The 13,869-nt window shown below is 46.1% G+C and overlaps 1 protein-coding gene across 4 annotated transcripts in view; it reads left to right on the forward strand.

Moving 5' to 3' along the window:
- LOC124300095 (uncharacterized) overlaps window positions 1-5,509 on the forward strand; it is a 54,399-nt gene extending 48,890 nt beyond the window's left edge. For all 4 annotated transcript variants that reach the window (XM_046753771.1, XM_046753772.1, XM_046753770.1 and 1 more), the window contains 3 exons: window positions 987-1,102; window positions 1,527-2,265; window positions 3,016-5,509. In XM_046753771.1, coding sequence (XP_046609727.1) covers window positions 987-1,102; window positions 1,527-2,265; window positions 3,016-5,158 — 2,998 coding nt within the window. In that variant the 3' untranslated portion in view covers window positions 5,159-5,509. The remainder of the gene's footprint in view (window positions 1-986; window positions 1,103-1,526; window positions 2,266-3,015) is intronic.
- Window positions 5,510-13,869: the final 8,360 nt, after the last annotated feature.

The following is a 13,869-nucleotide window of genomic DNA, read 5'->3' on the forward strand; positions in this document are numbered from 1 at the left end:
GCGCTACATTGTTTAAACGAAATTTCAACCACTGTCATATTTGGTAATAATCACCCTGGAAGAGACGGTCCGTTACATTCCTCGGAAGGTTAGGGTATGTCTTTTTTTTAATGATCACCTCACGATACGGTAGACTTTGCTCGAGCGAATTCCTCTTTCCGTTATTTCGTTCCGGCCACTCGCTCGTCGGTGAGCAGCGTCAATTGCGATGAAACAATCACAGGCTGATGGGTTTCAATTGTAGTCTTTCAATTTTACCAAATTGGTAAACGAGCACAGCGTGTTGATTGGGGAACACCGAGTGGTCAGGTGCACAACGCAAATGTGTGCTGAATAAAGTGTCATCAAATTCACGAAATCATAACCGATTCCATGGGCGGGCAGAACGTCAATTGCACCTGACGAACGTTTGAACTCAATGAAGGTCCTCTTCGCGGTACACGATTTTTATTCCAACGCGGTGAAAATCAGCGAAGAAGGATTGCAACGACGCCTCAAACTCCCCTGATTGGTTGAATTTGAATTTTACTTCACGTCCTCTTGCACGTCCTTCTTCCTCTTCCGTTTAACGGGCTGCCACACTGTTTGCTTGGGATCGACTGACGACAGTTCTATACTGCCGAACAAACGTCCTAAGCAAACGTGTCGGCGGTGGTGGCAGTTTGGAAAAAAACGCACTGGACCAAATAGCTCACCGGCTATCGCCACGGTGTAAAGTTTGACTATCCTTGGGTTGTAGCTCGATTAAACGCGCATCGTCTCATCGGACTTATAGCTGAAACTGCCGAACAGCGATCCGCAAGAGATATACTTGTGCAGCTCAGTATTTTCTGATTAATTAAAAGGACTTCTGTGCCCGTCTGGCTTGCTCTTGCTCTTTCACCTCCCCCTTTGTGTTTGTCCAACTCGTGCAAGCGGCTGGCTCGCTTCGCAGCTTTTTGTTAGTTGTACGTTTATCTTGACCTGGCTGAATTACGTTTGTTCAGGAATCCTAACGCCCCGAGAAGATCAACATTCCTGACCGATGGAGCCAAGGAGTGGCAGCAATATGAACTCGACTGGCCCGAGTATGACCCTGAAAATCAGACCTACTTCAACCTGAGTGAGTACGACAAAATTATACCTCTATTGCGACACGCCTCGCAGATACGCTCCCAAAACTGTGCAACGATTCGAAACGCTAAGTGTTTCCGAAGCTTGTTGAATCGCATTGTCCTTCGAGTATTTTCAAGAGTTATCTTCACTCAAGTCAAGTGTTCACCCGACGAAAGGTCAATCGATTTACATGAAGTTTTGAAAATTTGCAAGAACATTTGAATGCATGTATTCCTAAAGTGAGGAAGGCACTAATTGGATCAATTCAATTAGTCGATTTTATTGCATTTCGATTTTTCCATCACAAGATTATCAGTCTTGAATCATTCCCAGGTTACGCTTATCAAACGTCAACTGAAAAAGTCACATTAAACCGAAGACTTGAATAAATTCCCATAATAATCCTTTCTAAATCTAATTTCTGACTTTAGCCATACCACCGGAAGTTGGTACACGGTACAGAGATGCGGAGATGAAGTTCTGGAACGAAGAATTACCGGAGTTAATCAGACGGCCGAACGGTGAAACGATGCCTATCTCTGTCGATACGCCGATAAGAGGAAGACCGACGATTTTGGACATCGCTGATGGGTTGATTGGCCGTTCAGGTCAGGCAAGGCCGGGATTTGACTACGGAGTGAAGACTTACCAGCGGCCTGAACAAACGAGAGAGTCATCGGGGACAGAAACGGAGAGTGTGAATACGTTTCCAGGATTGTTCAACCCGGCTAAGATCGGACAGGAGAGTACAGGAGCGGACGAAGACATCGCAACGACGCCGGAGTCGAACACGAGTCGGAGCTCATCTGCGATATCGCTGGTTGTCGGCTTTGGCGTGGTGTTCCTGCTGATAAATTTAACCGCATTTTTTTACCTTTACCACAAGCGGCACAGCCTGAGAAACAAGGAAAAGAGCCTGAAGCGAAGGCTGAGCCAGAAGGATGAGGGCTCAAAGCGGTCAAAGGTGGATAAACAGGCCGTGAAGAATGTTGAACTCGGGCACAAGAACGACAGCAAACCAGACCTGAACGAAGTTCTGAAGAGTGACAAGGCTTACGATAACAATTCAAATTTTGGTAGACGGTCGAAACTCTCGCGGCAAAATTCCAGCTCGACCATCGACACCCATATCAAAGTCAGAGAGTGGATTCAGCAGGAAATAGTTCACAGGTCAGTTTATTCGTACTGTTCCACTTCATTGAGATCAATTGTTTTCACCCTAATCCAAGAAACAGTTCCAAAATCTTTCCCTAAATGCCACGAGGAAGCCACCAATATTCAGCAAACAGCTAGGAAGCGATTCAGTATGGGAACTCTACGCGCAATTAAAACTTTCCCGAGAAATTGTCTGATACACTTCCTCTTCCGAAAATCTAGTACATGAGACAGCTTTGCTGGTGTCTTAGTAAATAGCGCCTGCGGAAGACAAAGGATAGCGTAAATCGATGGAAAAGCAAAAGATTTCACGCATGACCACTTAGCGGTAATGCCTTCTCTGCGATACTTAACGCTCGTGCTTTTTACGGCCCGTTAATAGTTTCGAAAGTGTTTTCCCGCAATAGGTTCAGCTCTTCCAGTCAAGCCATGCAATGTTCCCAGCTTTAATGGCACGAATTTGTCAGCCTCACGGGTGTTTCGAGTAGCAGGTTTCGCAGCACTGTTTCCCAGATTCGAGATCAACTTTCGTAGAGTAGTACCATCTGCGCACCGTCCCCTTGCAAGTTACAACCCTCGCGATGATGCAAGATGGGAACATAAAGTCAAAGGAAAGTGTGTCATGTAGACGCATATCTCAGTACCAGCTGGTCTCCGCATTCGGTACCCGAAAATCATTTCTGTCATAGACCATTGCTGCTCATTGCTGTGCAACCTAGTCAGGACTGATTTAACAAAACTCCGCATTTTCTTTCACTGTTCCAGATGCTCTCCAAGGTTTCTCCGTAAAACACGAGAAACCCTGCAAAAGGAGCACCAAGAGAAGTTGAGTAAGCAGCAGGAGGAGGAGCGGCGCAAGCTCCAACTCGAAAAGATAATGAGCAGGAAAGAGGAGCCGATATACGACTCAAATCCGAAGATCACCGTAAGACCCGGGAAGAAATTAAAGCCGTCCAGGGTTCCGAAGGTCTCAGTGGCCATCGACGCGACTCCAGCGACTAGGACCGAATCGGTACTCAACCAGATTCCGATCGAGCTGGCCCAAGGCGATTCAGCACCGTTTCAGAACCGACTGGACGATCTTCACTCTGAGACCCCGGATTCGAGTTCAGGCGCCACTGCGCCACAGGTTGTGGTCATAGAACATCACCACTCGAAGAGTGACCCACTGCCTATGGACACGGCAGCAAAGGTCAGTGAATCAGACTACGGTAGTGGAAGCAGTCTTTACGCAAAGGTTAACACGAAGCTGAAGTCAAGGCTGCCGAGGATCGGTTCGCCGCAGAGTTCAACCGGAACAGGAACGGGCAGCGAGAACTTGTACGACCAGGTGTCGACGGATGACAGCAGCCTGCACGTGACTTCGAAACTGACAACCTTCGGGGGCGGTGACATCAACGTCACGTGCAGGGAGCCTTCCACGGAGGTGCGGGACACGGTGAGTCCAGAGGAAGCACTGAGGACCATAAAGCGCAGGAAGTACCCGAAGGTGCTGCCGGACATCGAAAAGCGCCGTTCCCTCCCAGCACCGAACAGCCTATTTATGCCAAAGCAGTACGCCAACTCGCTGAAGGACTACAAAAACGGTTCACAGCCAAATTCACCATCGGGGAACAACCTTCCTCCACTTCCACCTCCGCGAGTATTTGGCACCTCGAAGAGCCTTGACCTTGCCGAGGAGGGGGATCAGGTCGAGGCTGAGCCCATAACCACGAACCTGCATGTCGGGCCTCTCCTGAAACGGCAGGACTCCACGAACAAGAATAACTCAGATCCGAATCTTATCGAGGCCTTCAAACGAAACGAGCATATTCCTATGACTAAGCCTACGATAAATCAGTCGCAGAGTTCGGGAAACATCAACGGTAATATTCACGGGCTGGAGCTCAGAGCTGCTGAACAGCTGTCAGCACCAAGCCTAAGCCACGAGGCTGGATTCTTGGGGAACAAGGTTGGCAACCCGAACTGGTACAGGGCAAAACCGAAACCTCTGGAGCCTTCAAGTGCTACCCCTGATTTTACTATCGGGAATCCAAACTGGTACAAACCTTTAGCGAGTCTCAGTGACGGCAATATATCACCAGCTGTTATCACCGTTCCTCCTTTCGTGGAGAAGGATGCAAATTTCAGCAGGACAGCTGGTGGTGGCTCAACCCAGAACTTGATCCCAAACTCTTGTACGACCAACAGCAGCGAAAGCTTACAGCCGAGTGCTAATCTGACGCAAAACTGGGAACCGAAGGGACCTGCGGTGGAACCGAAAATCGTAATCACTCCGAGAGTTGGCAACCTCTTAGGACAGTCGGGACAAAGTCTTAGTCACAGTGTATCGAATATGTGTCAGAGATTGATCAACCAGGAAGATAGACAGGAGCCGAAGATCATAATAACCCCGCACAACTGCAAAGGCCCGGGAGTGGCAGCCGGCCTGAAGCAACCGAAGATAATAATCAAGCCGTCCACGAATCCGCATAAGACCAGGGACAACAAAAACATACCAAAGGTATCAGCGATCCCCTCGCCGGAGTGTCAGAATCTGAGGAACACGGAGAAGGACAAGAGTTACGACAGGGATCATCTCACCCTCGAGAAACCCCCGCTGAAAGAGAAGCCCAAGGTCACTAGGATACCCTCGTTCTCCAAAAAGAAGGAGGACTTGATGCCAAAGTTGGAAAAGTCGCCAAGTCCCGTTTACGCCGAGAAGGCCGAAGTTGTGCAGAAGGTCGAGGCCGTTCTTGGCGGCAAGGTCACCGATATTCCTCTCACTCCAACCATGGAACACAAATCCTCCGGCATACCGTTGTTCACCAAGAAGAACAGCGAGGCCTCATCGAGCACTGACTCTTCCAACAGCACCGGCTATTCCAACCCCTCAAACACAGGGACAATCAAGAGGAAACCGAAGTAGCAAGAACACAGTGATAATTCTAATGAGCAATAAATTACAAACTCTACACGCAGATCAGCTTTCGGTAGTTGTTCTATTGTGGTTAGAAAGCCAGTGTGGATCGAATGATTTTAGAGTGTTTCACCACGTTTTTAGAAAGAACTCTAGTTCCAGTAGTTTTACATCTTCGATTATCCACAGTAGTTCCGTATCACGAGGTTAATCACTAGTTAATCAGACATATTGTTGACTATTTAGGGTTTAATCTATATACATATTTATTCTTTCTACTATGATTTTTTTTCTACGTGTTTCATGTCGTGATATCCACGGTTGATATATACTTGTAACGAATACATTTTTTCAACTATTTACCTAACTCGTCATCTGTAATAGGCGTCATGGATACAAGGATTCAGGTCCTGTTATGTGGGATTGATCAACCGTCTTTATGTCCGCAAACTCATTGCGGTTTCAAGAATCCAAACCTTTTATAACTTCAGAATTTCGAATACGTTTTTGGAAATTAAATTGATATCAGGTAAAACTCTGACGTAAAAAAAAGACGATAAAGCATCTCGACCTATGTATTAACGAAGTACCCAATGGGACTGGGGCCATAGACTGGTACTCAGATACCTGTTAGGAAGAAGTTCCAGTGCAACAAACAAAACTGCGTAGTTTAACTTTCAACTTTTCTCTGTTTCGAGAGACTCCGCAATATCTTTACGATGCAGGGCTCGGAAGTAAGATCGCACGGGTATTTTCTCTCTCTTGAAAAAACAAAAAAAAAGTGTACGTCCCTGATTACAAGCAGAATTTACGACTCTGCATCTCGCGTCCGGTCTGCTATCCAGTTTTCACGAGTATTTCAACGTTTCGCTGTTGATAACTTGTACGACTTTTTTGCTGGTTCATTTGCTTGTTTTTTTTTTTTTTTTGTTTTTTTTTTTCAAAGCACCATTCAGCTCGTCAGAAGCTCTGATATCACCTGATTCAACCGTCAAAAATATCGAGTTTAACAGACAGATGGACAAGCAAAAACAACTCGACACCGTAAATGTTCTGTCTGTGCAAGTAAAAATAACGGCGGTTCCTGTTTATTCGCAACGGACGGTTCAATGGAGATAAAATTTCATACCGTGGCTGATGGCAAAGTAAAAATGATATCCTCAAAGGTTTCTTGAGATATCAGGCGAATGGAGATGATGCTTTTTAAAATAGTCCACTTCAGCAGACAGTTTTCGTGGGGCGTGTGACAGGAGATGGGTATACAACCGGTGAAATATGATATAGTAGTTGTAAAATGCGAGCACTTCGAACCAGACCGTGATCGAACGACCAAATAATAAACATATCGAAACCGATTTGGTTCGGGACGTAAATATGAATGGAAATGATGATTCTTTTTTCATTTCCTTCGCCCCAATTTCATCTTATTATATGTACACACGATTTTGGTTTCTTCATTCTTCCCATAAGTTTGCAAGTAGAATCTCTGACTTTGCAACTAGACGTGAGTATTTTTTTTGTTTTATAACATACTATTTTTCATCCTATTTCTATTTCCCATTACTGAGAATTGGAGGAGAAATTATTTTGTGTTCTATAATGAAATTCTGAAACTATTTTACAGAGTTTAAGCCTTTCAGAGAATACTTGAAAGCGAAAATAATTTTGAAAATTAAGCTAATCAATTCTCCCAAATCCAGAGCAATTCTCAATTTGGCAAAGCAAAACCAAAATCCAATACATTTGCAGGGCTTTTACTGTTGTATCTATGTTATCGTGGCAGGGACTAAAAAATTTTACTCAAATCTGTTCCAAAGTGTTTCATAGACCGAGTCGAGAGCATGGTGGATATGTGTAAAAGGAGAGGGAAATGCAGAAGCATTTGAATTTATTCTTCTTCCGACACGGTGGCAGTGCATATAAGCTCGGGCTCCTATACTTGCAGGAGAATTTTACAACGCTCTTCATTTTTATCCATCCCCCCCCCCCCCCCCCCCCTCCCGCCGCAGCGCGTATACGTTTCCTTTATTTTCATATTCCATTTCTATTACTGGAGGGGTAGCCACCTCTGGGTTTGCAGGAAGTAGGCCACGCGCCGCGAGACACATCGGGAGGAAGGCGAGAGACGTGAATGCAAGCTTCTGTCGGAGGCCACCGCCAAGAGGAAGCTTTGCAATAACGCAAGGGTAGGCGTCGCGTCGCGGCGCGTATCCGGAGGAGGGAAACCGGCTTCGCACCGGGTCGGGAATAATTGGACGCAAGTGAATTGGTGACCTTTATCGCCTAAAGTGCACAAATGGCGCGTCCTCCATCACTTCCTGTCACATAAAACGAGAGGGTCGTATATTTCCATATATATTGACACACGTATCCGGGCAAAATGTATCAGGCCACTCTCCACCCCTCGCTTCCACCCTCAGCTACCCCTCGCTCAACGCAGTCCAGTATGCAGAAGTGACCGCAGCCAAAATTTATTCCGGATTAAAGATTTGCATTGCTAATCAGCAATCGTCGTTCGATTCTGTCTTCCGGTTTCCGCCGGACGTTCCAGGATCCCTCATTCGTCCCCTTTTTTGCAGCCAAAACCTTTTTCGACGCGAGGCTAAGCTGCAGCTCGAAGGGCACAAAGTGTGAAAATTTGCATAAATATTGCGCCCGATGCATATAATTCAGAGTTGTAAGTGTACCAGTTATTGACCCTGTCCCAATTATCGACCTTTTTTTGTTGTATCTGCTTGATCATTAGTTCTAAAATCAATACAATATAAATTTGTAATGTCTTTCCCTCTGGCAATTGGTTTCAGTCATCGAGAAATTCACAATTTTTGTTGTCAATTTATAATTTTGGCAAATAAAAGGGTCAATAATTGGGTTTAAACGTGTCTATAACCGGTGCACTTGCCTTAACGTGGATTGAGTAGAATCGCGGATCCAGAGTGTTCTAATAAAACACGCTTGACACCGTTTCACTGCAGTAAAGTCGATACAGCAACGGTGAAAAATATCCGTCAAAGCTGCACTGTATCAGTGCAGGCAGGTTCGCTCAGCCTCCGTGGTCAGCCAGTCCTCGCATAAACGAGGGAAAAGACCAAAAGACGGAGAGAGAGAGAGAGAGAGAGAGAGAGAGATAGAGAAAGAGAGGGACGTGTTCCATGGCAGGTATATATTTATTTTAGAACCACTTTCCAGGTACCTGGCAACGCTTCAGACCACTACTCTATAACCGTGAATGCTTTTTATATTTCATAAAATGTGCATTTGACAGCCCCCCAGAGACTGTCGAGTACTTTTGAGAAAAACACTTGCTATGTGTGCACGTGGCACAGACACGTCACATTCTATAGAATCCATCTTTCTGTCTCCGGTTTCTTTCATTTTGCACATTTTTCACCTCAAACATCAATCCTTCAAACATTTCCTGAGTAAATATAGCAAGCGAGAATAAAGGGTACAATCACCGAATGATTCGTGAGAACGTTTTCAAAGGTGGATGCTTGCCAGTCTGGTTATAAATTTGTTTAGACGATGTCTCATAGCGAATACAGCGTTGTGTGAAATTTCACTGATAAATTTCCAACCCAGTTCTTTTGTCTACCGCTACAACATACAGCTATTGAAAAGTTCCTTTTTCTGTACGATAATAAACAGAGAATGAAGACAGAGGTAAAATGGTAAATTATGCAAAGTAGCGTCCCTCTCCAGTTTTCCGAAAGCCGTTCCCGGACGCGCAAGACAGTGCGATAGAGTATATTTACATACACCGAATGTCCATATCCCCGAAGGTCCTAGTCATGAACCTGGAGCATCGCTTTGTTACGGCATGATACCAATAAGACATAACGGTGTTTGTCGGTCGGCGAGTTCGTTCGTCGGATTATCCAAGTGGTCCTGGGGCGTCACTGGTCGAGGTCGCATCACCCACCGTCAACGTAAGTGAGTGCCACACCAGAGCCATGGCAGACGGGGTGAAGAGCGACGGAGGGAAGGGTCGGCGCTCTAACTATGTGTGTAGTGTAGTATAATAAGCCGTCGTGTTCCCTGTCCCTGTCGGTGTCTCGTTCCACTTCCACCTTCCACTTCCACCATCCGGAAAGAGATGCGATGCTGGATGGAAAGAGGACGGGTGGCGTTACAGCTGCGGTCGTGTTTTCCGTGACTGAATCTCATTAAAGATGTCGACGATAGCGGCAGTGCGGTGGAGCTGCCTGGTATGGTGGAAGGAAAGTGGACAGCTCAATTTGTCAGAAGACAAATAGATTCGCCGCTCTCCTCCCTCGCCGAACGGTGTATGCATGTATAAACCACCCGTCAAGTGTGTTCCTACGCGCACTCATCGACCCACACACCCTGTCGCCCTCCAGCCGTTTCACCCCTCGTGCGGATCAGACTGTGCCAAGGGCACACTGCGGGGCCGTGGAGGTGATGGTACACGCGTAAGCACACAGATCTATTGCAGAACTCAAACATGTGGTTAAACCTGGTCCGTCGTGATTGACCGATTCGTCAACATCGATGGGTCTGAATTTGCCCATGGATTAAGATCGGACATTTATCAGGGACCAGGTGTCTGGATGGGCATGAAATTCCGAACGCGGAGTACAATGGAATCGCCATGAATAAATTTTAGTTTCACGATCCAGAACGCCAAGGTACTCGGTTTTGTAATTATTGGAACGTTGAGAAAAGAGCACGCTTCACTTTGGATCACCACGACCTTCCTTGCTTCGTCACTTCGTCCTTGCAGCTAGGGCAAGAGCGCATGATAGAGCATCTGGTTTTCGGACAGACAATTACTATTCTCAAGGCAATTACAATATATTGCGGGCAGCCGGAGACCAATTGGGTTATATGGTATTCACGGTAATGGACCAGAGGTGTCGGATCTTCCTCAATGTTCGTCCAATGCAATCTTGTCTACCTGTGCAAAGCATTTTTTGTACGAAATGTTTTAAACTGACAAGTTGCAAAGTTAGTCTTTTCGCTGAGAGAGGAGCGAACGAAGTTCTTGAGCGAAGTTAGGGCGAGGCGTGGAAAACGGCGTAAATAAATATTTCGTTAGCATTATCTCTCTTGATCACGTACAAAATGTCAAGGAACTTGAGTTTCAAGTCTGTAGGTTCAGTCTTGAGTCACGTTCGCGACTTCTCCGCACAATAGATACAACTTGGATGTTAAGACAAGGCAATTCAAGTTTTCGGCAGGATCTGAACTTCACTCGCGTCAAACGGATGGCCGGTTCGTTTCGACCTTGGCCATCCCTCTCTTGAATGGTTTCACAATTTTTTGCACGTTCATTTTATCTCAACACTGTCATGCTTGTCGATGGTCGGTGATGAATCTTTCCGGCTCGCCCTGCACCGAGATAATCGGGAGAAATGTAAGAAAAATTGGCTCTCGGTCGGGGGAGGAAAGTGGTATCGATTAGCTCCGATCGATGGTTAAAATGTTGCAGACTAAAGGAGCCGAGCGGTGAGCCCACCTTCTTCTGGGGGTGGTGAAGTCAGGGCGAAGACGGGCTTGGGGCTCCGTGTCAGGATAATCTTTCATTAATCGGGATAGAAATTGCGTTTGGTCGGCACTGTGCTACCTCCACAATGTCCATGTATTCTGGGCACATTAACCATCCAGGAAAGCATTGTTCTCCGGAACAATGGTCCTCGACTGGAAGGGATAAGCCGGCCCGCACCCCCATCACGCCCGTCAAACTGATATTAATGCATTGATAAACCAGCTGTTATTTAGCGAGCGTCAGCCTGAGTGCTTTCTAATTGCGCTTCCTCCTTCCGAGTTGCCCGCCGATACTCGTATCCGTGTTTTTTGTTTCCCCGGCGCAATTTCTCAGTGATGAATTACAGGTGTGATGGATCCACCCGCCTCTCGACTCTCATTCAATCGTACTATTCAAAAAAGTCTCGCCATCCATTTTCTTATCGGCCTTCCAAGTCTTGGACCACCCTCAGGTTTGTACCCCTCCGCAATTCAAGCCGGTAAGTGATTTCCCCGGAAAACTGCTTAGCTTTCTTTGTCTTCGTACCTGCAAATGCCGCGGATTTTTGCCAGCCACTTGGCCTCTTTCGCTCCATAACCCGGCACTTTCGTTCCTCGTCTACTCGAGCCGATGTGCATACACAGGCACACATGCTACCCAGCTACATGTGCATAAGCGCACGTATGACACGTATAAAATACAGCATCTGTAACAATACCATGCAGCTGCCGGTCGGGTCAACTTTGCTCTTTAGTATCGCCCAGCTCAGCCCAACCTGCGGTAGCTGGGGTTTGTTGTTGTTTGTCATCCTCGTCCGGGTTCAATTAGCGTTGGCTTTACGAAGTGGCTCGGCGGTAGGAACACCGTGAAATGCATGCACGCGCAGTTCTGTCCAATGTAGACAGACGTACGGTGATTGCTCAAGCGGTAACAAGTCGTCGTTCTCTGTTTTCCGTTGAGCAAAATGTGAATAGAAGGGTAGAGCGGAAGGATGAAGGGATTCGAAACTGCGCTAATTATCGCTACAACGGAATACCGACCAATGCATCGTGGTTGGAAATGAACTTTCATGATAATTTCCCGGGTTATGAGAATTCTCGAGGTTTTGGAACACGACGAAACGGCTTTGTACAAATATTTGCGTACTTGATTACAGGTAAGGATCAGTTGAAAACATTTTCTCCTTTCCCACGAATTCAGGATTCTATCAAATTATTTCAGCAGCTACCACAAATCTACCGCAACCCTTACGTAATTATTCTGAAAGATACCCTTAACTCTCAAAAGAAATCAGTGACCTGCAGAATACAGAGCAAGTTTCTGAATCCTTCGGAAGTTTTTACCCGGGGCTAATCTTGATGTACTCAGTACCGCGTGATTCCAAGTTTATCGGGACTTTGCCAGAGAACTCCGCAGCGACAAAAAATGGCGGTGGTTTGGAGGAATCGAGGCGTGTGGGTAGCAAACGCAGGCGCGTTTCGATACCTGACCACCGGGCTAACCGTCGACTGTCGCGGACCCGCGGTTTTATAGTCCACATATACGTACTTGAGCCAAGTGGAATCTTGCCGTTACGTGAACAGCATGAGGCTGCAGTTTGCTTCAATTTACTATAAACTATCGTGCACCTAGGATAATCCAATTGCTAGGGGTATTTTACGACACGACCCTCATGCAAAATTATTATGCTGCATAGGTATGGGACCCCGGCACGATCCAGGAGTCAGTATCCTTGAGTGCAGAGTGCGGACTTGCCGTTTATCCAGGTACTAGAGTTTTGGTGACAGCGGTTGGACGGAGCTCACAGCTCTTGAGATTCTCAATGCGAACTTCATTTGCTGATGATTAAATTAGCGGTTTTTTTTTATTTTTCGTTCTTAACTTTCGCGTGTGAGAACCGATGCCTTGCGGCTAACCGAAGACGTGTGACTTCGAGAGCGATCACGAACTTGATTCCTCGTAAAGTTGATTTTCACATTCGCCGTTGCAGGGGATAACAAAATGAAACTGTCCTCCTCGAGCACGATCCTGATGCCAGTAGAGATGAGGAGACGAGACTTGCTCACTTTCTTGAATCTCCGGACGAGGTTGGAGAAAGGGGATGAGAACACAGGGTTGAAGAGTGGGAGGACGGAATTACTGTCCCCATCCGCGAGGTCTTACGCTTCTTGCGCCGCTCACGGGCTCGGCGTTTGACGCTCGGTGCTTATTAGGTTTTCTTTTTCATCGACCTTCGAGCGATTTCTTTAGAATATAATTAATTCTTCCTTCTACCCACGCAAAGACTCCTACTCAAACAGCCCACCTACGCAGAATGAAACCGAGCTGTACCAAATGAACGTGAGATAAGCCAGATCGCAGAAAATAATTAATCACAAATCCGGACTGAGACTAGATAGTGAAAATTAGAAACACCGTCAGGGAGTGAGAGTCGCGACTCATTTGACGTTACAGACTAACTTTTCAATATCCTTCAACGCCTCTCGCTATTGTCACGAATGGCAAAATCGGAACGCTTCGGATTACGAGGCAGCATTCTGCCAGCAAAAAATGCTCGATCTGCAACTTTCCAAACGTTTCAATGAAATCTGTCCCGGTTTTAGACTGTATAGGCTTGCGTCTTTCCCCGAGGTAAAAAAAAATTGCTTGTATTACGGAAGACAATTTGCATCGAAGTGGAATTTTTTGGATAGATTATTACTCGCGTTGTAATGCATCAATCTGTGAAATTGAATTGAACTTCTGTGTTGAACAGAAGATCGCAAATCTTCTGACACAAGCAATAAAAATTTACCGATCTACCCAAGTCGTCAGGGGAATATCAAGGGAATATTTTCATCCTGCGGCAGCCGTTCGTTCAGCTGTCTTGCAACGTCGTGTGCATGCTCATCCAACCTGCAGGGAGGAAGTCAATTTCTCGGTTGTGTCTTACGAACGAAATTGAATTTTTCCCGGGTCTATCCTTCATTTTCTTACCTTTGAAATACCGTCGCCGTGTTCCACGGGTAGGTATATAACCATGAAAATGCTTCCACTTCCGCAAACTTATGAAAATCAACGCGATTCAACCTCGCAAATTCTAATCACCGTAAGTCCAGTCACGAGTGATTAAAAAATTTCTTACGTATCTCCGTAATTGTATTTTGGAGTGCCATGGAGATGGTAAATGGAGTAGAAGAGTAAAACTAGATTTGAAGATTTTAAATTTAACAGTAACGAGTGAAACCAGAGC

This window comes from Neodiprion virginianus, chromosome 3 (genome assembly GCF_021901495.1).
Source record: "Neodiprion virginianus isolate iyNeoVirg1 chromosome 3, iyNeoVirg1.1, whole genome shotgun sequence".
NCBI lineage: Eukaryota > Metazoa > Arthropoda > Insecta > Hymenoptera > Diprionidae > Neodiprion > Neodiprion virginianus.